Source organism: Phocoena phocoena, chromosome 1, assembly GCF_963924675.1.
Source record: "Phocoena phocoena chromosome 1, mPhoPho1.1, whole genome shotgun sequence".
NCBI lineage: Eukaryota > Metazoa > Chordata > Mammalia > Artiodactyla > Phocoenidae > Phocoena > Phocoena phocoena.
In genome coordinates, this window is record NC_089219.1 from 84,044,535 (window position 1) to 84,070,502 (window position 25,968).

At 41.4% G+C, this 25,968-nt stretch overlaps 1 protein-coding gene across 2 annotated transcripts in view; it reads right to left on the reverse strand.

The window, feature by feature from the left end:
- Positions 1–25,968, reverse strand: part of ALG14 (ALG14 UDP-N-acetylglucosaminyltransferase subunit) — a 104,405-nt gene that overhangs the window by 60,167 nt on the left and 18,270 nt on the right. Inside the window, exon 3 of one of the 2 annotated variants that reach the window (XM_065895682.1) lies at positions 2,995–3,126. The exons of the other annotated variant lie outside the window; for it this stretch is intronic. Coding sequence (XP_065751754.1) covers positions 2,995–3,126 — 132 coding nt within the window. The remainder of the gene's footprint in view (positions 1–2,994; positions 3,127–25,968) is intronic. 2 annotated transcript variants of the gene reach the window in all.

The following is a 25,968-nucleotide window of genomic DNA, read 5'->3' on the forward strand; positions in this document are numbered from 1 at the left end:
GAAAAGATGCTCAACATGGCTAATTACTAGAGAAATGCAAATCAAAACTCACACTAGTCAGAATGGCCATTATCAAAAAGCCTACAAATAATAAATGCTGGAGAGGGTGTGGAGAAAAGGGAACCCTCCTACACTGTTGGTGGGAAAACAGTATGGAGGTTCCTTAAAAAACTAAAAATAGAGTTGCCATATGATCCAGCAATTCCACTCCTGGGGATATATCCAGAAAAGACGAAAACTTTAATTTGAAAAGATACATGCACCCCAATGTTCATAGCAGCGCTACGTATGATAGCCAAGACATGGAAGCAATGTAAGTGTCCATCAACAGATGAATGGATAAAGAAGATGTGGCATATATATACAACGGAATATTGCTCAGCCATAAAAAAGAATGAAATAATGCCATTTGCAGCATCATGAATAGCACTAGAGATTATCACATACTAAGTGAAGTAAGTCAGACAGAGAAAGACAAATACCATATGATATCACTTATTTGTGGAATCTAAAAAAATGATACAAATGAACTTATTTACAAAATAGAAACAGACTCACAGACATAGAAAACAATCTTATGGTTACCAAAGGGGAAGGGAGCGGGGGAAGGATAAATTAGTTTGGGGTTAACAGATACAAACTACTATATATAAAACAGACAAACAACAAGGTCCTACTGTATAGCACAGGGAACTATATTCAATATCTTGTAATAACCTATAATGGAAAAGAATCTGAAAAAGAATATATACATATGTATAACTGAATCACTTTGCTGTATACCTGAAACTAACACAACACTATAAATCAACTATACTTCAATTTAAAAAAGGCAAAAATATTCAAAAAGAAAAATGAAATTAGTGCCATTTACAATTTTAAAAAAAGAAAGCCAAGGATGAATACAGGAGAGATCTGCATGTTGTTCTTAACCATTAACTTCGTGTGTGTGTATAAGGGAATTTCATTACGTGGGAGTTCATTTTGTGAAGCCAGCCACATCAAAGCAACTGACTGGATAATGTTCAGGTTTGAAATAATTTTGAAAACTCAGTTTAAAACAGAAATAAGTATTTCACATTTCCCCCTTTTTCCCTTTTTATTCCTTTAGAAACATAATAGTCTTTTTTTCCCTTCCACTCTTTATAGGCAAATTTATGGCACTCATAAAATTTTAGACTAAGTTTGAAGGAAACTGAGAGGACATCTGGTCCAATCCTTTTGTTTTAAGGTAGAGAATGATGCCCAGAAGGGAACTAAAATAAAATAAAAGCCAAAGTGAGCCTGGGACCAAAGTGAGCCTGGGACCAAGTGTCCTAATGCCCCATCAGTTACTCTTCCTACTACAAGTGTATCAAAATACTAAGGCAGGGCCGTCACCAGAGCTCCTCCATGTCCACAGCAGACATCAGCCATCATGTCACTACTTCCTTCTCACCTTCACACCTTAGAGTCCTAAAGTCACCACATTCAACATGGCTGCTGCCATTGACAGTGGTCATGCCCCCAGTGATTTAGTAAATGTAAACCCCAAATTTCCAGCTTAAAATGTGAAGACCTTTTTTCTTCCTTCCATTTTGTCTCTTAAGTTTCAGAAATAATTAAATCTTTAAGAGTAGTAATGATCTTTTAGGAAAACATCTGAGTTCCACACTCTTAAAATGTGGTTGGAGACTGCGAGATAAACTTATTCTGTCAAAAATTTAAAAATAAATATAAGCAAAATTAATCTATGGTGATAGAAATCACCAGAAAGTGGCTGCTTGGGAAGGGGCAGGTGGGGTGATGGAAATGTTCTATATCTTGATAGAGGTGTGGTCAAACTATATACTTAAGATCTATGCATTTCACTGTTTGTAAATTATAGCTTTTAAAAACAATCTAAAGTACTCACGTAGACAATTCAGATTTTTAAATTCTCATCCAAGGGAGGGACCTGAACTGCAATCCAGCTGGTGAAAGGCAATGACCAAACTGATAGAGATCTTTCAAAATCATGGTAGCTGAAGGCATTTTTGTTTAATTATTCATGAGAATAACATCCACTGTGCCAGAACTCATGTATATGGAAAGCAAATAAAGGGTTTCTTTAAGGCTATGCAGATTAATGGATTCTGCCTTAAACAGGAATGAGAGTATTATTTAAATACTGTATACACTACTGTAATAACATATCTGCTGATCTGCATTGGCTACTGAAGTGCATTTAGCACTTAGTAATAGAACTTCATCCTAAAGACCACAGAGAACTGAAGACTTTTATAGATAAGGAAGGTAAGGTTTAATACAGTGCACTAAAGCCTTCACATTTCTATTTTCTGTATTACTTTCCTATAAAAACTTGAGTGTGCATGACATTCTGCCCACTGCATATCATTTTCTGGTAACAGAGCTTTTTGTTTTTGTTTCTGTTTTTTTGTGCCTACTAGGATTGCTAACTTAAAAAAAAAATTCACTGGGGTATAATTGATTTACAATGTTGTGTTAGTTGTTGTGTTAGTTTCAGGTGTATAGCAGAGTGTATCAGTTATACAAATACACATATCCACTCTTTTTTAGATTCTTTTCCCATACAGGCCACTACAGAGTATTGGTAACAGAGTTTTGACAAAATAAAAAGAGTACTGAAAAGGAATTTTAAAAAACTGGCTCTTCTCTGGCTGACAAGCAAGCACATGACGTTGGCTTAGAAACCACAGGTGGGTAGCAGCACAAACTGCTTAAAGATAGTGCTGGGTTAGTCCCTATTGCCATGAGACAGAGGGGAGAAAAGGGCAAATTTAGAGTTCAAGTTATAGCTAGAAATGGAAGACAAACTTCCCACCTCTTTGAGCAAAGTGCATTGAAATAAATTTTAGCACACGTTAGTAAAAGGTCTGGTATAGTATCTGGCACACTGATGAATGGTAGCTGTTCAATAAAACAATATGTCCTGTTACTAATGAAGGATGCACAGGAGAGTGACCTTCTCTCTCCTCCGATGCTCATACGTACCAAATCTGGCTTCAATTGGTGAGTCAGGGGGAAGGAGAGCCACATAGAGTACAAGGTGGTGAGTACCGTGGACAGCCAGGACTGCTGGACCTCCCGGCTTCTGGGAATGCGGTGAATATAGTATTCGGTAAACTAGAAGGAAATAGTGAAAATGCAAATCAACTGGGCCAGTGATAGTAAAGTTAAACATAGAAACAGTTAACATTTGTACAAACAGGAAATGCTCTCTCAATTTTAATTTTCATTGGAAATATTTTTAAACTAAGTTATAAAGGCTTTTTTGTGCTTTATACAACACACATCACTGGGTTATGACAAAAAGTTCCTGAATATGATTCAAAATGTTAAAGTCAGTGTTGACAATAAGCTGGAGGAAATTTTCTATAAAATATGTTTCAGGCAAAGACCTTAACATACTTATATACAAAGAGTCCTTACAAATCAGTATAAGTAACCTAGTATCAAGATGGGCAAAGGAGATGGACAGACAATTCCAAACAGAAGAAACACAAACAGCCAATACACATTTGAAAAGATTGTTAACAATTAAACACAAAAGAAAGCAATGAGTCATTTTTCACCTACCTAACTGGTAGAGACTGTGGATACTCAGCATTTTTGAGGATGTAAGGAAATAGACATTTACATTCCCTGGGCAAATACATTAGAACAACTTTTGGGGAGGGCAATTTAGGAATATCTATCAGAATTTTAAGTGTGTCTACTTTTGATCCAGCATTACTGCTACCAGAAATACATCCCACAGATTTACCCACATGCTATCTACTTTATCACTGTTTGTATTTGTGGAAATTGGAAACAGCCCAAATATCCTCCAACAGGGACTGGAGAAGTCCATACAATAAAATATATGGAGACACATGAACAAATGACATAGATTTATATGAACAGATATGGAAGATGTGCCCAGATAAGTTGTTAAAGTGAATATACACATTGCAGGACAGTATGTTTAATATGATCCAGCGTGTATTAACAAATCACAAAGCTGTGTGTGTTTGTATACACAATGGTACATATATCAGTAGTTGCATGAAGAAAATCTGGAACTGTTTGCCACAAACTGTATATGATGTGGAAGGGGTTACACAGGGAACTGAATACCAGAAGGTGAGAATCACTGGGAGTTCCTTGCAGCCTGGCTACCACAAACGTTAAGTCAGAGAGTAAAGGACTAAATACCTAATACATTCCTCTCCCCATCCCCCCACCTTTGGCCTTGAGGAACAATACGCTCCTAGAGAAAAGAACAGAAAAACCTTTTTGTAAACTAGTGCAAGACACAAAACTACTGGTCCTAAGTTTTTTCAAATTTAGAAAAAGGTGTAAGATTGTGTGTGGAGGCTTCTGTTATGCTCCAGGAGGGCATCTGTGTAGCTCCTATAAAAATGAAAACGAGGGCTTCCCTGGTGGCGCAGTGGTTGAGAGTCCGCCTGCCGATGCAGGGGACACAGGTTTGTGCCCCGGTCCAGGAAGATCCCACAAACCACAGAGCGGCTGGGCCTGTGAGCCATGGCCACTGAGCCTGCGTGTCCGGAGCCTGTGCATCCGGAGCCTGTGCATCCGGAGCCTGTGCTCCGCAATGGGAGAGGCCACAACAGTGAGAGGCCCGCATACCGCAGAAAAAGAAAAAACGAAAATGGGCTACACACGTGACCACTCTGTTTCACATATGATGGACAGTCCCTCTTCCTTCCATACTATACCAGTGGGGAAAGAAAGATCTGGACTCAGTATGTTATCCACTATTTTAATTTATTTATTAATTATTTATTATATCAATGTTTTTTTTTCTTCCAGAGGATTAAGGTACTAAATGTTCAACTAGAAAATAATACTGAATAGTTCCCAAACTATAGACCATACAAGGGGCAGTATCCAAAAGGGGGCAAACTTGTAAGGAATCTTGTTGGAAGTTTGTGCTTGACTAATTTGTGGAGATTATTAATTTAAAAACATGTGATGGGTAAAACAGTACTGAAACTGAGCCCCCCTAACACTGAGTTTCCTTACGGAGCTTATGATTAATCTCTCTATCCAAATCTTTATTCCCTTTCTTGTCCCCTCTGACCTCTATGCTGTGCTAACTGAACACTTATCCACCACAGTCAGATGACTAAAATTGCTGTTGTCCATAACATCGTTAATGCACTAAAATCGCTATTATATATATCATCATTAACATACAAACCCAGGTTGTTTCTCCAGGGCAAGATGAGCTAACAGACCCCTGAGCCATGGACCACCTGGTCTGAGCCTCATAAACCAGAACATCCTGACTCCCAAAACTATGATTAAGAAGTGTCACAAGATAATTAATCCCAGCCTTTGTTCATCCCTTTAAAAAAAAAAAAAATCCCTAACTCAAAGACCAAGTGGGAATGGATCTGAGGCTTGTCTCCTACACTCTTCCTTGGCCCCTTACAATAAACCCTTACTTTGCTGCAAACTCTTGGCTGTCAGAGTTTGGCCTTCTGCACTGTGGGTACATGAGGCCTTGCTTGGTTTCAGCACTATAGAGCCAGAATGCCTAATCAGAAACCTTCTGGATCAGAAGTGTTTCGAACAGGTAATACAGGACATATACCATATATATATTACATAATATCCACCGCTGAAGTTTGGAGAAGTAACCAAACATATTAACATTTCTATAGCAAAACACAAACATTCACACTAAGTGGGATAAAGACTATACTCCTCGTGCCAATTCAAACCAGGTTTTACTGTCAAATAAACTTGTGACAAACTTGGAACTTTTTTTTTTTCTCCCTCAGTTTTCCGAGCTTCTAGGATTTCAGATCAGAGATTGTGGACCTGTACTACAAAATACATTTGAACCCAATAAGATGTCAGTATTATTATAGTGAAAATAACCCAGTAGGGTCTCATTATAAAGGATTTTTCAGTGTTACTTCAAAAATTTGAGGCCTGGGCTTCCCTGGTGGCGCAGTGGTTGAGAGTCCGCCTGCCGACGCAGGGGACACGGGTTCGTGCCCCGGTCCGGGAAGATCCCACATGCCGCGGAGCGGCTGGGCCCGTGAGCCATGGCCGCTGAGCCTGCGCGTCCGGAGCCTGTGCTCCGCAACGGGAGAGGCCACAGCAGTGAGAGGCCCGCATACAGCAAAAAAAAACAAACAAAAAAAAAAAAAAAAAAAAAAAAAAAATTTGAGGCCTGATCTTAATATCTGTAATATTTTCTTTAAAAAACCATGGGTGTCTACCATGTCCCTTTAATCTTTTAAAGCTGTGAGCATATAACTTTAAAAAATTTTTTATTTTATTGAAGTTTAGTTGATTTACAATGTTGTGTTAATTTCTGCTGTAGAGCAAAGTGATTCAGTTATATATATTCTCTTTCATATTCTTTTCCATTATGGTTTATCACAAGATACTAAACGTAGCTCCCTGTTCTATATAGTAGAACTTGTTGTTTATCCATTCTACATGTAACACTTTGAATCAGCTAATCCCAAACTCCCAATCCATCCCTCTCCCCTCCCCCTCCCCCCTTGGCAACCACAAGTCTGTTCTCTATATCTGTGAGTCTTTTTCGTAGATACGTTCATTTGTGTCATATTCTAGATTCCATATATAAGTGACATCATACGGTATTTGTCTCCTTCTGACTTACTTCACTTAGCATAATAATCTCTAGGTCCATCTATGTTGCTGCAAAGGGCATTATTTCATTCTTTTTTACGGCTGAGTAGCATTCCATTGTATATATATACACACCACATCTTCTTTGCTTATAGCTATGTAAAGAAGCAATGAACAGTATTTTTGGGTATTTTTAGTGTCCTGAGGGGCTGGAAGGGGTGGTCAGCCTGACTCTGGCTCTGGAAGCCCAGCTCCCCTGACTCCATCTGAGCTCCAGAGAGGCAAACACAAAAGCCTGGTAGGGCCTACGCAAGGGTCTAGAGACAGCTCTCTTAGACTTGGACATGGAAGAAAAGACTACATCTCGTCCCGGGGAGCAGCCTGAGGAAGCAGAGAAAGTGGGTTCTAGAAGTCTCCAGTCCAGTCCCAGAAGGATGGAAACTAGTGGAGGCATGTTCTGGGGTGCGACCTGAGGGTCCTCCTAGATGGAGCCTAGAAAAACAGGCCAGAGGGTGAGCAAACAAGGTAGTGACTGAAGAGTGATGACCTGTCTTCTGACTTCTGGCTGCACCATGGAAGGAGCCCAGCCTCAGCCTTCAGATCAGATGCTAGGCTGGGGAGGGGAGTCTTGGTTCCACTTGCGGGCTGGAGCTAACTGAGCCAATGACCTCATGAATACAGTGTGACCCACCACTCAGTTTACACAGGATGGTCCCAGTTTATGTCTGCAGTCCTGGCATAATTATTAATAGTGATCCCTTCTGCTCTCAGAAGTATCCCACTTTAAATGATAAAGTATATGGTTACCCACAGGGTGGGCAAGGAGTAGGTTCTTCCTAGTGATAGGGCAGGAAATTTACTCAGAATAGCCCAAGGCAAGGTAATGCAAGAATCTACATTACCATCAAGGACAAGAGGCTACGTGGTAGCTGGGAAGAAAGCCAAGCTGGAAGTCCTACCAGTGAGATAAACAGGAAAACAGAGAGTTGGTGACCAGTGTGGGGAAATGCGGGTGGTGAGGATCGAGCCAGGCAAGGGGTCAGAACAATGACCCTGACCGGCAGGAGACCGGGGACGGGGGGGCAGGGTCCATATGGTACCCCTCTCTGGCTTATGGCTCTACGATAGAGAGGCCTATACCTCCAAACCCCATCTAAGTCTTCGCCACATTATGTCGTTTTTTTTTTTTTTTTTTTTTTTTATGCGTTACGCGGGCCTCTCACTGTTGTGGCCTCTCCCGTTGCGGAGGACAGGCTCCGGACGCGCAGGCTCAGCGGCCATGGCTCACGGGCCCAGCCGCTCCGCGGCATGTGGGATCTTCCCGGACCGGGGCACGAACCCGTGTCCCCTGCATCGGCAGGCGGACTCTCAACCACTGCGCCACCAGGGAAGCCCCATTATGTCGTTTTGATAATAAGTTCAGGGAACTGGAAATCCTACCAAAAAAGAGACTTCTCTCCAAATCCAAGCCTCTTCCCACCCATTCCCCCACCAGATCAGTTCTCAGAGGCACCTTTCCCGACTGACCTTTCTAAATAACCCTGCTCTTCCCACCTGTATGCACACTCCTCTCTCCTCCATCACCAAGCTTGCTTTTTGTTTTAAAATTACTCTATTTCCTCTACTGGCATATTATATGTCTATTTACTGATACCTCCACGAGAATATAACTTACCTGAGAAGGCCAGGAACTTTGATCGTTGCAATCTCGGTGCTTGTAAGAGTATTTGGTTTACGGTTGGTGCGCAGTATATATTTATTGAATAAATGATTCAGTATGTTTTCGCATATTCATATAAAATAACTCAATCTTCCTGTCACCTGCCTGAGATGTTCTTAGACTGGGAATGCAGAAAGGACACAAAGGAGGTAATTTCACAGTGCTTAACCTGGGGCCTTATTTGTAAGGTCCACTCAATAAATGGGTTGAACTGAACGGATGGAATTCCTGGGGCAAGAGGGAAAATGCCAGAGCAAAGCAGGGTATTGAGAGTTTATAAACAGCCAGAGTCAGGAGGCACCAAACCCTAAGGGGAGATGAGAAGGAACCAAAGACAAACGCGCCCTCCCCATCAATGTGTCCTAGATACACAGCCTAGAGGCCTCAAGGAACTTCTCAGCCCTTGTGGGTCCTCTCCCCAGAAAATAAGTCCAAGAGAGAAGACTGTCCTGAGGCTCTGAGGTCTGAGCACAAAGGGAAAGGGAGTCTGCTAGGTTAACGCGACCAGAGCCTTCCACTGTACACCTAAAACTTCTTGAAAAATTCTATGCCCACTGGTTCTGTATTGAACCTGCTATGCGGGGGTGCAGTCAAGCGGATGGAAACCTGGGGCCATCTTGATAGGGACAGAGCCCTCAGAATAGTTATGCCTAATACACAGAAGTTGGTGCTAGGGTATCTGATGTCCTGTATCGCCTAGAAGAAATACTGAGAACCAGGCCATGACAAAACCTTAAGAGAGTTTTTATTACTTTATATAGTTTTAGAAGATAATCAAATATATAAAGAAGTCAGTGAAGAAAAATTATCAATAGAATGCTTGTATTTCGGTCTTCACTAAAGTTCCTTTGAAGACAAAGGAATGGGAGAGAGTTTCAGAGAGCTACAATTTAGGCTCGGCTATGACCAGGCATTCCTAGGGGTTGTGGCATCTAGAGAAATCCAAGTGAAGGCACCTTTATAGACATACTGTTGTTATGAGTCTGTACCTCTGCCTTGAGGAAACTGTCCCTGATCCTCTTCTATGTGCTATTAATGGGATGCAGGACACAAAGGATACTTCATCCATCATTTGACCCCCTGAGCCCCATCTCCAGACCCAACATTTGGTTTCAGATTGGCCACATGACCCAAGCAGGGTCAGTCTTTTCCTGGATTCTTATAGAGACCCAGGGAAAGCTCTTCCTTTTAGAAATACTGTGGGCTGCTAAACTGGCCCTCAATAATCCATTCTACTGGGGCAAGAAATACATACTTGTTTTTTTTTTTTGCAGTATGCGGGCCTCTCACTGTTTTGGCCTCTCCCGCCGTGGAGCACAGGCTCCGGACACGCAGGCCCAGAGGCCATGGCCCATGGGCCCAGCCGCTCCGCGGCACGTGGGATCTTCCCGGACCGGGCCACAAACCCGTGTCCCCTGCATCGGCAGGCGGACTCCCAACCACTGCGCCACCAGGGAAGCCCTACATACTTGTTTTGGTATTCCCCTATTCACTAGGCTTTTCTGTAACAACTCAAAACTGAACTATCATATTTGCCACCAAAACATGCTATTCCTGTGTTCCCAAGCCAGAAACTGACAAATGAACAGTAGACGCTATCATAAACAGGTTTCCTGAATAGATGTGAAGATCATGAAGATCTGTGTTGGGACTGGCAGGGATGAGGGTTGGTGGAGAACACTCTGAAACCAAATGTTGGGTCTGGTGATGGGGGTCAGGGGGTAAAATGATGGACGAAGCATCCTTTGTGTCCTGCATCCCATAAATAGGACATAAAAGAGGGTCAGGGGCAGTTTCCTCAAGGCAGAGGTACAGACTAATAAAAACAGTATGCCTATAAAAACTGTCCCCATGTTTCCTTCTTCCAAAACCTCTACACACACTCCTACCTACCCACCTATCCCCAACATCCCCGCTACTCTCATGGTCCAAGCCATCACCACCTCTCACTGTGACTATTGCAATTGCCTCTCAAGTCGTCTCTGCTTCTTCTCTTGCTCCCCTTCATTTTATTCTTTACAGAATCTCCAGAGCAATCTTTTAATAATGTACAGCAGATCTTTCTTTCTCCTGCTTAAAACCCTCCAAAGGCTCACCACTGCACTTGGGATAAGATCCAGGTTTCTTACAACTGCCTCCAAGGTCCCATGTAGTCTGGCGCTGGCTTATGTCTCTAGCCGCTCCCTGCTCACTCCCTCCAACCACACGGGTCTTCTTTCTGCTGTTTGAATGTGTCAGACTCATTCCTTCCTGAGGGCCTTTTCTCTCATTCTGAGCTGTCTGCCCTGCTCCCAGACTGTCTCATAGGAAGCCCCTTCCTGCAAGTCAGGTCTCGCTTGAACATTATCTCCTCAGAGAGGATGCAGTTCTCCCCCACCATCCCCTACCCCCAAAACATGGTTGCCCTCCACCGCACTGTCTTATTTTACCATCTTCACAGCAATTTATTGGTAACTCAAATAAACTTGCTCATTTCTAGTTTGTCTGATTGCTGTCTGCCTCTCTCCCCAGAACGTAAGCTCCGTGACAGGAAAGGACCTCATCTCGCTGCCTGCTGTGACCCTGATGCACAGAACGGTGCTTCACACGTCATGGGTGCTCATCCCTATTCGCTGAATAGATAAATGACTGTCATTACAGTTTCTAGAAGTTCAGTCTGTCGTCTATGCTGGGGAAGATGCGAACTCCTTATCTCATAACATCTCAGGAATGTAAGAGACCAATTAATCGAACCTTCTCACTTCACAGGTGAGGCATCTGAACCTTCCCGCGGGGACAGAGCCAGCAAGTGGTAGAGCTAGAACCTGAACCCAGGCTTTCCACGTGTCGTGAAAGAGGCTGCTGACTCACCTTCATGAAGGCCGTTCTTGATGCCTGTGCCTCCCTGCTGAGAAGCCTGCCCCCTCCAACACACAGTGAGTTGAGCCAGCTTCCTCTGGATCTGTGCTCCCGGCTGCCTGTGGTTTCTGTGATAGCCAACCACCCATCCTGACCCATTTCCTTTCCCTTCTCTGCTTTGTAACTCACCAGCCCTATATATCTACAGCCTTCAACCCCCTGAGTGTGCTGTGTCTCTACCTGCTCTATGGGAATTGGGCCGCTGGCCTCCTCTCACCTCTCTGTGCTTTGTGCCCTGCTCTGTGCTATAGGTTTGGCACCACTCCCCCGTCTACCACTGTCACCAATGACTCCCTCCTCTGCCCGCAAGCCTCTCTGTGGAAAAAAAACTCAGGAAAAAAAAGGGGGGGGGTGCTTAGAAATCTTCAGACTTTTCTGTTGAACCTTAGTCCCCCAAGTCCCTTCTGGTAAGTTCTGTTGTTTTGCTGTTGCTCCTACCTGGCAGCCGACTGGGGAAGTATGCTTTAGTTGAGTCCTTGCTTTCTGTGCAGGTCAATGTGTATACCCTGCAGTGTGTGCATATCTTGCAACGTGATCCAGTCTGTTTCACACAATTGGCAGTCATATAAAAGAGAAGAAAGACTCTTTCTCTCTTATTCTCTCTCCACCATGTAGTTAATGAAACATCCTTTCTGTCTATCTATACAAGCTTCCTTAAGAAGTGGCAGGGACCATGTCCTACATTACTGTGTATGCCCACAGAGCCTCCCAGTGTTCCCCACACGTACTTGATTGATGCATAACCAAACCCACAGTGGCAAGACAGACAGCAAAGGTAGGCTGTCTAAGAGTAAAAAAAAATAATGTGGAGAAATGGATTTTTTTCAAGCTTCTAGTTTGTCTGGAATTATGTGAAACACTGAGTTAAATGCTAATAGTATATGACAACTTGTAACTTTCACAGTATCTTTCAGAATTACATCACTGCTGAAAACCACAAACATATCTGGCCTTAGATTTGTGACAAACTAAATAGAAGTTTATAGTGATTCAGATGGAAATAATTCCACCAAGGAATCCAAATGGCATCACAAACCACGACAGAGCAGGTCAAGTGGTCTATGAAGTCATTCTCTGCTGTTACCACACACTGAAACATACAATACATTTATTATTTAGTGAATGCCACGCTATTGCAGAATCTTGGAAACAAGACAAAATGAAAATGGTAAAATTTCATTCAACCAAAAATGGTTTCAGTTTTCCTTCATAACCGCTTTTTTTAAAATAATGAAAAGTACAATATATAGTAAAAGCATGCCGGATGATTCACCCAATCATTCTGAAATCAAGATGACCATAATTTACCACCCAAAAAAAGTTTTTATATGCATGTCCTTCAAGAACTTGGTAGCTGCCCACTTTAACGTAGGTGATGACGAGGTACCGTGAAGTGTCTTGGGATGAACGAGCCGTGGGTTCCAGGCTGGGTCCTGCTCAGATAACCAGCTCTGTCACCTTGGGTGAGTTAGCCTCTCTGGACCTCAAGTCTCCCACTGTGAAGCAAGGAGGCCTGGCTGAGATCAGAGATCCTCAACTAGCCATCATGACCCCACTCCTGGTTCTCAAGCCTGTCTTGTCAGAGACAGGCTTCCTTTTACCTTTAAAATGGTATGAATTTAAAGACCGCTGTTCCAGGCCTGCCTCACGACTTGGGGCCACTCCTCACTTTACCTTGAGAAGCTCTTCCTTGCCTGGAGGTCTCAGGCTTCAGGGAACTAAAAAAGAAGTTTGTTCTTGAAACACTTAGGGGAGTCTGGCGCAAAAGATTTCTAAAGTCCTTCATAATGAATATTAGTATTCCTCTTTCCAGCCTTTTATTGCCCCTTTCTTTTGCAAGAAATAATCCAATTTTTCCTTTGGGTAACTCACCCTTGCTCACATTTCAGCCAGATGATTTTGGTGGGATTTCAGCCCCTGTCTCCTTAACCCCTAACCTGTAGCTCCAAGAGTAGGACTGGAATGGCTTAAGCACCACGGAACAACGCTCATCTGTGGCTATGATGATTAGCTGAAAGATGTGAATATAACCCAGCTGGAGACCATCAGGCAGGAGACATTTTCTGGGACTTCTGGGAAAAAGAAGCTTCACCTCTCCCTCTCCTACATGCTGTAAGAGAGCTTCTTCTTCCTTAGACCTTTGGTGCAAAGATATGAAGCCAGGAGGCATTAATGCTTTTTGCTGCCCTGGAGGCAGCACCGGGGAGCCTGACGGGAGGATGCTGCAGAGGATAGAGCAGACACACCACTATCCTTGGTGGCCCCCCTGGGCAGCTGGACCAAGTCTTGCCAGAAACAACACTGAATTTTTCCCATTTCGTTAAGTCAAAAAATGCTCTTTATTGTTCAAGCCAGTTTTGAGTTTAGTTTTATGTCACTTGCAGTTGAAATACCCTTCCTTTTAGCTTTAAAATGGTATTAATTAATTTATTTATTTTAAAAATATTACTTACTTATCTGGCTGCACCGGGTCTTAGTTGTGGCACGCGGGATTGCCACGTGCAGGATCTTTAGTTGCGGCACACGGGCTCTTAGTTGTGGCATGCGGGATCTAGTTCCTGGACCAGGGATTGAACCCAGGCCCCCTGCAATTGGGAGCGGGAGTCTTAACCCCTGGACCACCAGGGAAGTCCCTAAAAATGGTATGAATTTAAAGACTGCTTTCCTCTTCTTAAAAAGGAAAAGATATTAAAATCATAGATGCAACAAGTGTTTACAGCGCTGGCTATTAGAACTGTATTCTTCATTGTGAGCACAGATATACTCCCAAGAGCACCTACCAAGTGACAGAAACTGGGCTAGGAGCACAAGGGTAAATAAGACGTTTATAAAGAACTCACTGCAGTCTGGTAGGACAACACAGGACAACTAATAATTGCAATCAGAGAGACTGATACGATAAGAGACATCATTATTAAGTATAATGTTAGCACCAAGTAAGAAATGATGAATTATACTTTGATAAACCCAGTCAGGCTTTATAGAAGAGATACTTTATCTGACTTGGAAGAATATGACATTTACCAGGTATAGCAGAGGAGGGAAAAAGGTTCTTCTGGTGTGTTCACAGCAGAGAGACATGAAATGGCATGGAATTATCTGGGGAACTATATTTTGGCATGTAAAGAGGACAGAGCAGCAGAAAATGGAGCTGCAGAGGTAGGGCCTTCAAAGCCATGCTAAAGAGTATGTACTCAAATCTAAAGGCAAAGAGGAGTTACTGAAGGATGTTAAAAAAGGAGAGTACTGTAGTCAGATCTGCTTTCAAGAAATACCACTCTGGCAGTTACGAACAGAATGGACAGAAGGGTGGCACCTCAACCAGAGGAGGAAAATCATTTGAGAGATCACTGAAACATGCCAGGGGAATGACGTTGAAGGCCTGAAGCAGGGGTCCCCAACCCCCGGGCCACGGACTGGTGCTAGTCTGTGGCCTGTTAGGAACCGGGCCGCACAGCAGGAGGTGAGTGGGCCGCTCCCCGTCGCTCGCCTTACCGCCTGAGCCATCTGCCCCCACCCGCCCCCCCGCGGAAAAAGTGTCTTCCACGAAACTGGTCCCTGGTGCCAGAAAGGTTGGGGACCACTGGCCTAAAGGATATTTACAACACTAAGCTGAAGGACTGGAGAGGGCAAACAGCAGGGAGCAGGGATTTAAGGAGGCTGGGGAGCTTGGGGTGACTCTCAGGTTTTTAGGGGAGTGAATGGTAAAAGGGGAAACAGACTGAGAGCATATCGTTATTCACTGTGGTTCAGTTTTGAGCATAATTTTGTGAGTCAGTAAAACACTCTCTAAGTACAAAATATATCCGTATTAGAGAATATGTACAGGTAATTGTCAGGTTGAAATGGGATAGACAGGGGTTTGTACTGGGAACTTGGGCAATGAATTCACTTGGCAGGTGGGCAGACAGAGCAAGACAACTGGGAATCTCAGAAAAGGCAGTGTTGGGAAATCTAGATTCCAGGCAGGCGCTGACAGGTCCCAGGGTGGCCTGGCCTGGAGCAGCGGCCTCGCTTGTCTTTGACAAGTCAGACTTGACAGCCAGTTGTGGGATCAAGGATGCTAGTTGAGGATCCCTGATCTCAGCCAGGCCTCCTTGTTTCACAGTGAGAGACTTAGGTCCAGAGAGGCTAACTCGCCCAAGGTGACAGAGCTGGTTATCAGCGGGACCCAGCCTGGAACCCATGGTTCCTTCATCATAGGTCACTTCATGGCACTTCACCCTCTACCATGACTCGAGCATCTTTCACATCCTTCAAGGACAAGTGAACACCCTCTGCACCCGCTATTCCACTTTTGCTTCCTTCTAGCACTCAGCTCATTGGTCAATCCTGACTAAAACCACCACCAGTCACCCTCACTACTTGTAGCGCTCAGAATTATGTTGTCCTGGCAGGATTGTAACTACTGGCTCCAGAATTATTTCTTGGAGCTTAAAGGCTAAAAGAGACCCAAAAATCTCCATTTGTGCAAAAGGAAGGATAAAAAGAAACAGGCCACATCCTGGTTTTGTGACAACAACAAAAAAGAAATTATTGTATGTACAACAAAAAAGAAATTATTGTATGTTTGGGCCCATAATATAAGTTTTCATTTTAAAAATACGCTATTTATGGAAATGTTTAAATTCAAACATTGGTTATTAGAATGTCTTTAATTAGCTTTACAAGAGAAACAATAGCACCATATTGCAAAATGTTACTAGCTCTGCACGTTGTAAGAATCCCATACAAATTTCACTGGCACAGGGAAAATGGTCAAATTACCTTAAAGCTGAAATAACTGCAAGACATTATTCACAGTTATTTCAATACCAGCAATTCAGAATCTGATTCAAAGAAAGTTTAACCTAACATGCCTTTGTTGTAGAGATGGAGGATGGGAAAACTAAGATTTGGGAAGGAATTTAAGAGATTAAGCTACTTAAAATACTTTAGAACCATATATAACATCTATCTGAAAATAATCATTTATTCACTGAAACAGCCACATCACAGGATCTCTATGTACAATAAATTTCAAATACTTTCTCTTTTTCATGCATCTAGAATGATCATCTTCCAACTTAGAGATTTTTTTTTTTTACTTTTACCTATAACTGAATATAGTCAAGGTCCATTATAAAGAGAAAAAGTGCATATATACATTAGTCACACTCTAAACAGGTAAAAATGTTAAACTGTAAGTTGTAATACACAATTTAGAAACTGAAACAAAACCCCACAACTGCAATTACATAGTTCACAAACTTATTTCTTTTAGAATTGCTTGGGAATTATGAAAGAGAGATACCAAATGCATTAGCATTAGATTTAGAAGTCTCAGCAGTTAAACACAGTCTTAGTTCACTGTGTGAAGTTAGCAGCCCACCTGGTGGAAAATAACAGGTGTTGTTAAATGGACGCATATCATGCTAATTTCAGACGTACTGATAGATAAATCCTGCAATCACGAAACTGTCACTGAATCATACATACATATGGGCTAAAAGATGAAACCAAAAGATCCTTATTTATTAAAGTAAAAGAAAAATTAATATGCTTCCAAAATATAATTATATAATTATACTAGTCCCAAAATATTAGTGCTGACGATATGTGGGTTGTTTAGAAAATTATTACTTCCACTGGGGCTTTTATCTCTTCTCAGCTTTGTTTCTTCAAAAAAACAAACAAAAACCCAAAAAACTTGCATTGTTTTCTAATTATAACTTAGAAAATGTTCAAACAAAACCAAAAATGAACCACTATTCATAACTCAAAATGATCCCTATACCCTGTCTGTACAACCTTAAAAAATAGATCACTTAAATCTTTTCTGCAACTGAAAACACTCTAAGATGGTCTCAGGTTTCTACAATTGAAATAATTTCTCGTCTTGTAATTTAACCAACTGCTTTCCCAATCTCCTGCCACTCCCTCCTCTGCATTCAAAGCAGCACTGCCTTTTCTCTCTCGAGGCCTGTTGAACATGGCTGTCTTCACACTGGAATTCCCTTCACTGCCATCCTAAGAAATCCCCTTGCTGCTCTCTTGGGCTGGCGCCCAGATTCTGGGACTGGAGTCTTCCTCCTTCTTGGGTTTCCCTTGTTTTGGTGGAGCACATCCTCTGTGAAAGGGTATATGGGAATCCGTTTGAGGACATTTCTCCACTGTCACTCTGAATGTCATTAGAACCCCCTTTCTGGATGTTTTTGGAATTCTTCTCTTTATCACTAGTTCTGAAATAGGATGATGATATATCTTATTGTGACTACAATTTAACTAGGCTGGGGATAGTCCTTTAGTTTGAAGGTTATGTCCTTCCAGTGCTGGGAACTCTGCTTCGGTCTTCACTTGTTTTAAAAAAATTTTTCCCATGTCCTTGTTCTTTTTAGATAGTACACCGCCAAAATCCAGTTTAATTATTTAATTTTCTTACCTTTCCTCTATTGTTTTTATTTTTCGTTCTGATTTACAACAGAGCTCTTGAATATGATCTTCCAATTTTTTTTTATTCCTACAGTTACAATTTTAATAGCCAAAGGTCTTTCTTATTCTGTGAGGATTTAAAAAGAATAGATCTCATTTTTTTTTTAAGACACAATGTCCTCTCATTTCTCTGAGGATACTGTTTTCCTTTAATACCCATCCCCCAGCCCCCCACATTCCTTTTCTCAAAGTTCCTTTCTCTGTTTTGCTTTCTCTTATGAATGGGACTTTCCTCCAATGGCTGGTAGTCTGTGGATGCCGGTTCAAACCAGTAGTTCTCAAGGAAGAGGGGGAGATTTCTCCCCCCAGGGACATTTGGCAAGGACGGGAGACATTTTTGGTCACCCGTCACATTTTTGGGAGTGAGGGGTGGGAAAGGGATGGGTGCTACTGGCCTCTAGTGGTAGAGGCCAGGGATGCTGCTAAACATCCCACAGTGCAGAGGACAGCTTTCCAATGAGATTTATCTGGCCCAAAAAGTCAACAGTAACGAGTCTGAGAAACCCTGGTTCCTATTAAAGAATGAGGCACTAAAAGGAAGACAGAAGCTCTGTGTGCTGGGTAGAACTTGTCAAGTAAAGGATAAAAATAGTCAGGACTTGACCACTTCATTGGGGGAAATCCCAACTGTTGGACTCTATAGTTCTCTTCTACTGAGCAAAGCATTTTCTTCAAAGCTAATCTTTCATCTCCTACCTGGGAGAAATACATGAACTGATTGGAAAGGAGACCTTAGTGGTGTGTGTTGAGGGGGCAGGGGTAGTTATCTACATTCCTTAAACCCTGGGTTTTCAGAGCAATGTCTTATCCCATTCATAATTTGGCTTGTTGTTCCTAAAACCAAAACCTCTTTATTCAACTTTTCCAGTGGGTAAATCTTGGGTTTTCTATCAGCGTAGAGCAGAGGGGCTGGGAACCTAACTGGTCTACAGGCAGACTTCAACCACAAGGCTTCTTTTCAGCCCCACCGTGCATTCCAGGCTCCAGAGGTACCTGGTGCCTTTATTATTGTTTAGTCACTAGCACTGCCCAGTAGCACTTTTATTAATTCCTAAGGTTTCCAGTGTTCATGCTTTTGCCTCTCCAATTGCAACAAAAAACTTCACACAAAGGGCACTTCCTTTCCTTACTTCTTCATAAAACATAGTCCAAATTCTGCATACAGAAACTACTCAATCAATATCCACTCTTGATTTTCAAGAAGGATTTTACTTTTGGGAAGGCTTCTAGGGAGTTGTTCTACCTGTCTCGAACAAAGAAGAGCATATAAAACAAATACACCAGTACTACAACCTCAGCAAGGTGTTTGATGAATAAAGTCTTTAAATAAAAACACTCTCTACGTGGAAAGACTGCTAGAAAGCCATATAGAGCCTTTTCAAACTCAAAAAAGGAAAATCAACCCTAGCAAGGATATATGATGTTTCTAAAAAAAGAATTGGAGACAATCTCTCCTCATCTTCCCCAAGCCAGATTTGTCTTGTGATATATCAGCCCATTCTAAAGTTCAGCCCTGGGCTTCCCTGGTGGCGCAGTGGTTGAGAGTCCACCTGCTGATGCAGGGTACACAGGTTCGTGCCCCGGTCCGGGAAGATCCCACATGCCACAGAGCGGCTGGGCCCGTGAGCCATGGCCGCTGAGCCTGCGCGTCCGGAGCCTGTGCTCCGCAACGGGAGAGGCCACAACAGTGAGAGACCCGCGTACCGCAAAACAAAAACAAAAAAAGTAAATAAATAAAGTTCAGCCCTACCCCCTCTCTACTGAGAAGTAATGCAGGGCCCAACAGTGCAATGTTTAGCAGTGCACTGCCACCTGGTGGCAGCACGAGGGAATAACAGCGACATGGGCTGAGGAGTCAGCAGAGTCCAATAACAGAAGTCTTTCAACACCTGGAAGGATTTTCTAGGATGTTTCTGGAGCTTGAAGGACCTTTTGGGGTTGGAAGACGGGAAGAGAGGAAGAGTAAGGGAGGGGAGAGAAAAAAGGGAGACAGAGTGCAAGTACACAGGACTTAGGAAATGGTTTTAAACTAGCAAAGGGAGGGCCTGCGCACACCCTTTGAATTCCAGGTTGCATCCAGGTTCCTCCAGCCAATGCAGAGGCTGTTGATTCGCTTGGATGGTATGAAATATTATCTGTAAAGACACTTGGAGACTAGGATACTCCACTGACAGATTTCCCGGGGTCAGTGATGGCAACTCCAAAGCTCTGCTTGATTTCTCTCTTTTCTTCGCATCTCATATCCAATCTGTCAGGAAATTGTTAACTCTAATTTCAAAAAAAAATCCAGAATCCAACCATTTCCCCCTATTCCTTATCCCTAGTGGTGTAAGCTACACTACCTCTTGCTTGGATTGCTTCAACCAGCTCCAAACTGGTCTCCTTGGTTTCACTCTCGAACCCTACAGTCTATTTGAGACACAACAACCAGAGTGATCCGTTTAAAACAGCAGTCAGGCTGCTCCTCCGAGCAAAACCTTCCAACAGCTCCCTGTTTTCTTTTTTTTTTTTCTTATTAGTCATCCATTTTATACATATGTATAAAATGTATACATATGTATATATGCGTATATATGTCAATCCCAATCTCCCAATTCATCACACCCCCACCCCCACCCCCTGCCGCTTTCCCCCCTTGGTGTCCATACGTTTGTTCTCTGCATCTGTGTCTCAATTTCTGCCCTGCAAACCAGTTCATCGGTACCATTTTTCTAGGTTCCACATACATGCGTTAATATACGATATTTGTTTTTCTCTTTCTGACTTACTTCACTCTGTATGACCATCTCTAGATGCACCCACGTCTCTACAAATGACCCAATTTCGTTCCTTTTTATGGCTGAGTAATATTCCATTGTATATATGTACCACAACTTCTTTATTCATGTGTCTGTTGATGGGCATTTAGGTTGTTTCCATGACCTGGCTATTGTAAATAGTGCTGCAATGAACGTTGGGGTGCATGTATCTTTTTGAATTATAGTTTTCTCTGGGTATATGCCCAGTACTGGGATTGCTGGATCATATGGTAATTCTATTTTTAGTTTTTTAAGGATCCTCCATACCATTCTGCACAGTGGCTGTATCAATTTACATTCTCACCAACAGTGCAAGATGGTTCCCTTTTCTCCACACCCTCTCCAGCATTTGTTGTTTGTAGATTTTCTGATGATGCCCATTCTAACTAGTGTGAGATGAACCTCACTGTAGTTTTGATTTGCATTTCTCTAACAATTAGTGATGTTGAGCAAATTTCATGTGCTTCTTGGCCATCTGTATGTCTTCATTGGAGAAATGTCTATTTAGGTCTTCTGCCCATTTTTAGATTGGGTTGTTTGTTTTTTTAATATTGAGCTGCATATATATTTTGGAGATTAATCCTTTGTCCGATGATTCATTTGCAAATATTATCTCCCATTCTGAGGGTTGTCTTTCCATCTTGTTTATGGTTCCTTTGCTGTGCAAAAGCTTTGAAGTTTCATTAGATCCCATTTGTTTATTTTTGTTTTTATTTCCATTACTCTAGGAGGTGGATCAAAAAAGATTTTGCTGTGATTTATGTCAGAGTGTTCTTCCAATGTTTTCCTCTAAGAGCTTTATAGTGCCCGGTCTTACATTTATGTCTCTAATCCATTTTGAGTTTATTTTTGTGTATGGTGTTAGGGAGTGTTCTAATTTCATTCTTTTACAGGTAGCTGTCCAGTCTTCCCAGCAGCGCTTATTGAAGAGACTCTGTTTTCTCCACTGTATATCTTCGCCTCCTTTGTCATAGATTAGTTGACCATATGTGCGTGGGTTTATCTCTGGGCTTTCTATCCTGTTCCATTGACGTATATTTCTGTTTTTCTGCCAGTACCATATTGTCTTGATTACTGTCACTTTATAGTATACTCTGAAGTCAGGGAGCCTAATTCCTCCAGCTCCATTTTTTTCCCTCAAGACTGCTTTGGCTATTCAGGGTCTTTTGTGTCTCCATACAAATTTTAAGATTTTTTGTTCTAGTTCTGTAAAAAATGCCATTGGTAATTTGATAGGGATTGCATTGAATCTGTAGATCGCTTTGGGTAGTAGAGTCATTTTCACAATATTGATTCTTCCAATCCAAGAACATGGTATATATCTCCATATGTTGGTATCATCTTTAATTTCTTTCAGTGGTGTCTTAGTTTTCCGTATACAGGTCTTTTGTCTCCCTAGGTAGGTTTATTCCTAGGTAGTTTATTCTTTTTGTCGCAATGGTAAATGGGAGTGTTTCCTTAATTTCTCTTTCAGATTTTTCTTCATTAATGCATAGGAATGCAAGAGATTTCTGTGCATTAATTTTGTATCCTGCAACTTTACCAAATTCATTGATTACCTCTAGTGGTTTTCTGGTGGCATCTGTAGGAATCTCTATGTATAGTATCATGTCATCTGCAAACAGTGACAGTTTTACTTCTTTTCCAATTTGGATTCCTTTTATTTCTTTTTCTTCTCTGATTGCCACGGCTAGGACTTCCAAAACTATTTTGAATAATAGTGGTGAGAGTGGACATCCTTGTCTTGTTCCTGATCTTAGAGGAAATGCTTTCAGTTTTTCACCATTGAGAATGATGTTTACTGTGGGTTTGTCATACATGGCCTTTATGTTGAGGTAGGTTCCCTCTATGCCCACTTTCTGGAGAGTTTTTATCATACATGGGTGTTGAATTTTGTCAAAAGCTTCTTCTGCATCTATTGAGATGATCATATGGTGTTTATTCTTCAATTTGTTAATATGGTGTATCGCATTAATTGATTTGCATATATTGAAGAATCCTTGCATCCCTGGGATAAATCCCACTTGATCATGGTGTAGGATCCTTTTAATGTGTTGTTGGATTCTGTTTGCTAGTATTTTGTTGAGGATTTTTGCATCTATATTCATCAGTGATTTGGGTCTGTATTTTTCTTTTTTTGTAGTATCTTTGTCTGCTTTTGGTATCAGGATGATGTTGGCCTCATAGAATGAGTTTGGGAGTTTTCCTTCCTCTGCAATTTTTTGGAAGAGTTTGAGAAGGATGGGTGTTAGCTCTTCTCTAAATGTTTGATAGAATTCACCTGTGAAGCCGTCTGGTCTTGGACTTTGTTGGAAGATTTTTAATCACAGGTTTCAATTTCATTACTTGGGATTGGTCTGTTCATATTTTCTATTTCTTCCTGGTTCACTCTTGGAAGGTTATAACTTTCTAAGAATTTGTCCATTTCTTCCAGGTTGTCCATTTTATTGGCATAGAGCTGCTTGTAGTAATCTCTTAGGATGCTTTTTATTTCTGTGGTGTCCGTTGTAACTTCTCCTTTTTCATTTCTAATTTTATTGATTTGAGTCCTCTCCCACTTTTCTTGATGAGTCTGGCTAATGGTTTATCAAATTTTTTTATCTTCTCAAAGAACCAGATTTTAGTGTTATTGATCTTTGCTATTGTTTTCTTTCTATTTCATTTATTTCTGCCCTGATCTTTATGATTTCTTTCCTTCTGCTAACTTTGGGTTTTGTTTGTTCTTCTTTCTCTAGCTTCTTTAGGTGTAACTTTAGATTGTTTATTTGAGATTTTTCTTGTTTATTGAGGTAGGCTTGTATAGCTACAAACTTCCCTCTTAGAACTGCTTTTGCTGCATCCCATTGGTCTTGGATCATCGTGTTTGCATTGTCATTTGTCTCTAGGTATTTTTTGATTTCCTCTGATTTTTTCAGTGATCTCTTGGTTATTTAGTGACGTATTGTTTAGCCTCCATGTGTTTGTGTTTTTTACGTTTTTTTCCCTGTGATTAATTTCTAATCTCATAGCCTTGTGGTCAGAAAAGATGCGTGATATTTCAATTTTCTTAAATTTACTGAGGCTCGATTTGTGACCCAAGATGTGATCTATCCTGGAGAATGTTCCGTGCGCACTTGAGAAGAAATTGTAATCTGTTGATTTGGGATGGAATGTCCTATAAATATCAATTAAATCTATCTGGTCTATTGTGTCATTTAAAGTTTCTGTTTCCTTATTAATTTTCTGTTTGGATGATCTGTCCATTGGTGTAAGTGAGGTGTTAAAGTCCCCCACTATTACTGTGTTACTGTCGATTTCCTCTTTTAGAGCTGTTAGCAGTTGCTTTATGTATTGAGGTTCTCCTATGTTGGGTGCATATATATTTATAATTGTTATATCTTCTTGGATTGATCCCTTGATCAATGTTGTTGCATTTAATGTTGTCCCAGAGGTCTCTTAGGCTGTCTTGTCCTTGTCTCTTGTAACATTCTCTATTTTAAAGTCTATTTTATCACATATGAGTATTGCTACTCCAGCTGTCTTTTGATTTCCATTTGCATGGAATATCCTTTTCCATCCCCTCACTTTCAGTCTGTATGTTTCCCTAGGTCTGAAGTGGGTCTCTTGTAAACAGCATATAGATGGGTCTTGTTTTTGTATTCACTCAGCGAGCCTGTGTCTTTTGGTTGGAGCATTTAATCCATTCAAGTTTAAGGTAATTATTGACATGTATGTTCCTATTTTCATTTCCTTAATTGTTTTGGGTTTTTTGTTTTTTTGTTTTTTTAAAGAGAGAGAGAGAGAGAGGTCTCTAGTGGTTTTTTTTTTTTTTTTAGGTGTTGGGGGTAGGGGTTTATTAATTAATTAATCTATTTTTGCTGTGTTGGGTCTTCGTTTCTGTGTGAGGGCTTTCTCTAGTTGTGGCAAGCGGGGGCCACTCTTCATCGCAGTGCGCGGGCCTCTCAGTATCGCGGCCTCTCTTGTTGTGGAGCACAGGCTCCAGACGCGCAGGCTCAGTAGTTGTGGCTCACGGGCCTAGTTGCTCCGCGGCATGTGGGATCCTCCCAGACCAGGGCTTGAACCCGTGTCCCCTGCATTAGCAGGCAGATTCTCAACCACTGCACCACCAGGGAAGCCCTTGGGTTTGTTTTTGTAGGTCTTTTTTTTCTCTTGTGTTTCCCTCTTAGAGAAGTTCCTTCAGCCTTTGTTGTAGAGCTGGTTTGGTGGTGCTGAATTCTCTTAGCTTTTGCTTGTCTGTAAAGCTTTTGATTTCTCTATCGAATCTGAATGAGATCCTTGCTGGGTAGAGTAATCCTGGTTGTGGGTTCTTCCCTTTCATCACTTTAAGTATATCATGCCACTCCCTCCTGGCTTGTAGAGTTTCTGCTGAGAAATCAGCTGTTAACCTTATGGGAGTTCCCTTGTATGTTATTTATTGTTTTTCCCTTGCTGCTTTCAATAATTTTTCTTTGTCTTTAATTTTTGCCAATTTGATTATTATGTGTCTCGGCATGTTTCTCCTTGGGTTTATCCTGTATGGGACTCTACATTTCCTGGACCTGGGTGGCTATTTGCTTTCCCATGTTAGGGAAGTTTTTGACTATAATCTCTTCAAATATTTTCTTGGGTCCTTTCTCTCTTTCCTCTCCTTCTGGAACCCCTATAATGTGAATGTTGTTGCATTTAATGTTGTCCCAGAGGTCTCTTAGGCTGTCTTCATTTCTTTTCATTCTTTTTTCTTTATTCTGTTCTGCAGCAGTGAATTCCACCATTCTGTCTTCCAGGTCACTTATCCATTCTTCTGCCTCAGTTATTCTGCTATTGATTCCTTCTAGTGTAGTTTTCATTTCAGTTATTGTATTGTTTATCCCTGTTTGTTTGTTCTTTAATTCTTCTAGATCTTTCTTAAATATTTCTTGCATCTTCTTGATCTTTGCCTCCATTCTTTTTCTGAGGTCCTGGATCCTCTTCACTATTATTCTGAATTCTTTACCTGGAATGCTGCCTATCTCCATTTCATTTAGTTGTTTTTCTGGGGTTTTATCTTGTTCCTTCATCTGGTACATAGCCCTCTGCCTTTTCATCTTGTCTATCTTTCTGTGAATGTAGTTTTTGTTCCACAGGCTGCAGGACTGTAGTTCTTCTTGCTTCTGCTGTCTGCCCTCTCTCCCAGTGTTTAATATTTAAGGCATCTTTTCTCATGATCTTTTCTTATAGTTACTGGCATATAAGAACATTACTAATCTTTGCATATTCCATTCACACGACACCTTCCTGAACTTCTCTTATTTGATAGTCTTTAACTTGAATTTTTTGTTTCGAGATATACTTTATAGAATATGTGACTTTATTTCTTCTTTTTCAATATTTATACCTCTTATTTCACCTTAGGTGGAGGGTCGAATCAAAAAAATCAATGACTAATGCCAGGTATTCTTGTTTTTGGTTCTGATTCTAGGGTGAAAGAATGCCTCAAATGGAGAC